This window comes from Blastomyces gilchristii (assembly GCF_000003855.2).
Source record: "Blastomyces gilchristii SLH14081 genomic scaffold supercont1.8, whole genome shotgun sequence".
NCBI classification, from domain to species: domain Eukaryota; kingdom Fungi; phylum Ascomycota; class Eurotiomycetes; order Onygenales; family Ajellomycetaceae; genus Blastomyces; species Blastomyces gilchristii.
Genome location: NW_003101675.1, coordinates 1,992,310 through 1,994,833, shown reverse-complemented (window position 1 = coordinate 1,994,833; position 2,524 = coordinate 1,992,310). Strand labels below are relative to the sequence as shown.

At 39.7% G+C, this 2,524-nt stretch overlaps 1 protein-coding gene across 1 annotated transcript; it reads right to left on the bottom strand.

Moving 5' to 3' along the window:
* Nucleotides 1-858: 858 nt before the first annotated feature.
* BDBG_17109 (uncharacterized protein) lies at nucleotides 859-2,514 on the bottom strand. Its single transcript, XM_031724897.1, has 3 exons — nucleotides 1,896-2,514; nucleotides 1,640-1,824; nucleotides 859-1,583 (listed from the first exon to the last, which is right to left on the bottom strand). The coding sequence occupies exons 1-3, from the start codon at nucleotides 2,230-2,232 to the stop codon at nucleotides 1,362-1,364; spliced, it is 744 nt and encodes a 247-aa protein (XP_031578446.1). The 5' UTR covers nucleotides 2,233-2,514; the 3' UTR covers nucleotides 859-1,361.
* Nucleotides 2,515-2,524: the final 10 nt, after the last annotated feature.

Genomic DNA, 2,524 nt, shown 5'->3' with positions numbered 1-2,524 from the left:
AGAAGAAGATTATATCAGTTATCTTATAAATAGTTACAGAACTTATAAAGATAATTCTTTATAGTCTGAATTATTTACTCTAATATATTATCAGTCTCAGAGTGATAAGCAGTTGATAAGTAATATATAATCTTAAGAACTTAATAGATTCTTGTTCAGAGATTGCTTATAAATTAGTAATCTTAATTAGATACTATAGATATTAGCAAATTATATATCTAATAGAATAAGCTTTGTAAGAAGACTTCAGTAACTTATTCAGTATTTATCTTATCACAAGATTTTAATATTATATCTTTACTTAATTAGTCAATGATAATCAGAACATTTTTACAACCCTTACTCTTAGAGAGATTAATAGTAAAGTTAATAACTATATCTTATCAGATTCTATTAGAGATATTGAGTAATTTTAGTAGATCTTTTCTATGATTCTTTCATAAAATGATAGAGAAATAACAGTTACAGTTTCAGATAAAGTGTCTGATACTGTTTAATATTTCAGATCAGTAGAACTTCTAACTCTTATTTAATCTCTTATTACCTGACATCTTCACAGTATTCAGATTTCTTTTATTAATACATACTCAGAGATATTAATAGAGAACATTAAATTCTTATAAAAGAGATAGTATTTTAAATTCTGAATTTTTTTAATAGATAGTGATAGCTTGCTGAATACACTCTTCAATATTTTCATCTTTATTTAACATTGTGATGATTATTAATTAATTAATGAAGATGAAAATTTTTAATTTTATCATTTTGATATGACACACTCACTAGAGGTGAGTGAGTAAGAAGCGGCATGATTACAATACAACTGTTTAAATAATGAGAGATATATTTCATAGATATATTATTATGAATACTGAATGAGAATTATTGAATAATCTGCTCTATCAAGATCCGCTGATGTAAGGAAGGTTAAGTGGGGCAGGGCACTTAGTGAGGTCCTGATCCAGTGGGTGACCTTACCCAGATCCGCGAGCTACAAAGGCGTAAAAAGGATGGATAGGAATAAGTGAACTATGCTCGCCGCGAATTAGAACACTGACTGGTATGAAGTAATATTGGCCGCTGCCGCGGATAATAATAATGTGGATATTCCATTTCAAGAATAATGGTGAACGAATCCACCGAAAAAGACTTATAAAACCACTACAGAAGACCTCCCATCCAACCCGAATCCCATTTGCTCCTTGCAAAAAAGAAAAGGAAAAGAAAAAGAAAACGAAGACCGATGCAATACTGCATATATCCCACACATGGCTCTAGCAAGATCAAATATAAACCATGCTCCGAGCTCAAACACATATGGAAAAACAAAGGAGACAACAAAATTGACATATAAAGCACCCTCACGAATGAGGATGACCATTAGAGGTTATAAATCCGTTGGTGAGCGGGGATTTTGGCCCAGAATCTATATTAGGAGTAATAGATCTTATCCCATTTGGGAGCTGACGTTCTGCCTGGATCGTTTCGGGGCCAGGTTCGGGGTCGACATGCATTCGAAGCGTCCGAATCTCGAGTCCGTGGAGGTGGGGGACATGAGGAACCAAATCCATGAAATCGGAATACTACAGATATTATGAGCATGGAGCAACTAGGGGGAAGCGTACATTGAAATATTTACCTTTACCCAAAATACGTGTTCCATCGCAAAGTATTTGGGTCGGGTTTCGGCATCTTTCCGCATAACATCGACGTAGCTTGTTGTCAAGGGGTTAAACTCGCCTTCCTCGACAAGAATACGACGCGTTACCCTCCAAAGGTTATTTCGCTGGGTAAGAGTGACAAACCGCCTTTCCCAACTAGGATCTGTAATAGGGTTAGAGTCCTCTCAAAGAGCATCACGGGCAAAAGAACGGTATAGTGGGGAATAGACGTACACTGCGAAAGTTGAAGATCGTTCGTAGCAAGAAGTGGTGCAACCAGATAGTTGGGAATCCATCTGTCATCCTTGACCTCGAGATCACAGGAAGGGTCGATTTGCTTGGTTGTTGCTGTTACGAGTGGCATGAATTTTTTAAGCCAGACATGGCTTTTAGAAATAGGGTCATTTGAGCCGACGAAGTTTGCTGCAGCACGAAGTCGGTTAGGTAGTGCGTCGCGACGCCGCTGTTCCTGCTCTTCCTGATCTTTCCGCAGCCTCGCAAGACGAAGTCGTTCTTGCTCTAAGCGCTTTTGACGCTCTTCCTCGGCCTGTCTGATGCGCCTAAGCTCCATCTCCTTTCTTTTGCGTTCTTCCTCCTCAGCCTTTTCACGGGCCAGTCGCGCAGCTGTTTCTGCAGCCTCCCTGGCTTCCTCTGCTTCTCGGGCCTCTTTGGCGGCTTGGGCTTCTCGAAGTTCCTTCTCCTGTCTATCACGCTCAGCCTGGGCAGCAACACGTCTCTCTTCCGCTTCCCGTGCTTCCTTGGCTAGCTCAGCTTCCCTAGCCTCCCTTTTCTATAGCCTCCCTTTCCCTAGCCTCCCTTTCCCTAGCCTCCCTTTCCCTAGCCTCCCTTTTCCCTAGCCTCCC

Coding starts and splice junctions, on each gene's coding strand:
- BDBG_17109 (XM_031724897.1), bottom strand. CDS start 2,232: ATGGAGCTTAGGCGCATCAGACAGGCCGAGGAAGAGCGTCAAAAGCGC. Junction 1,825..1,895: donor CGATCTTCAACTTTCGCAGT/GTACGTCTATTC, acceptor ACCCTATTACAG/ATCCTAGTTGGGAAAGGCGG. Junction 1,584..1,639: donor AACACGTATTTTGGGTAAAG/GTAAATATTTCA, acceptor TAATATCTGTAG/TATTCCGATTTCATGGATTT.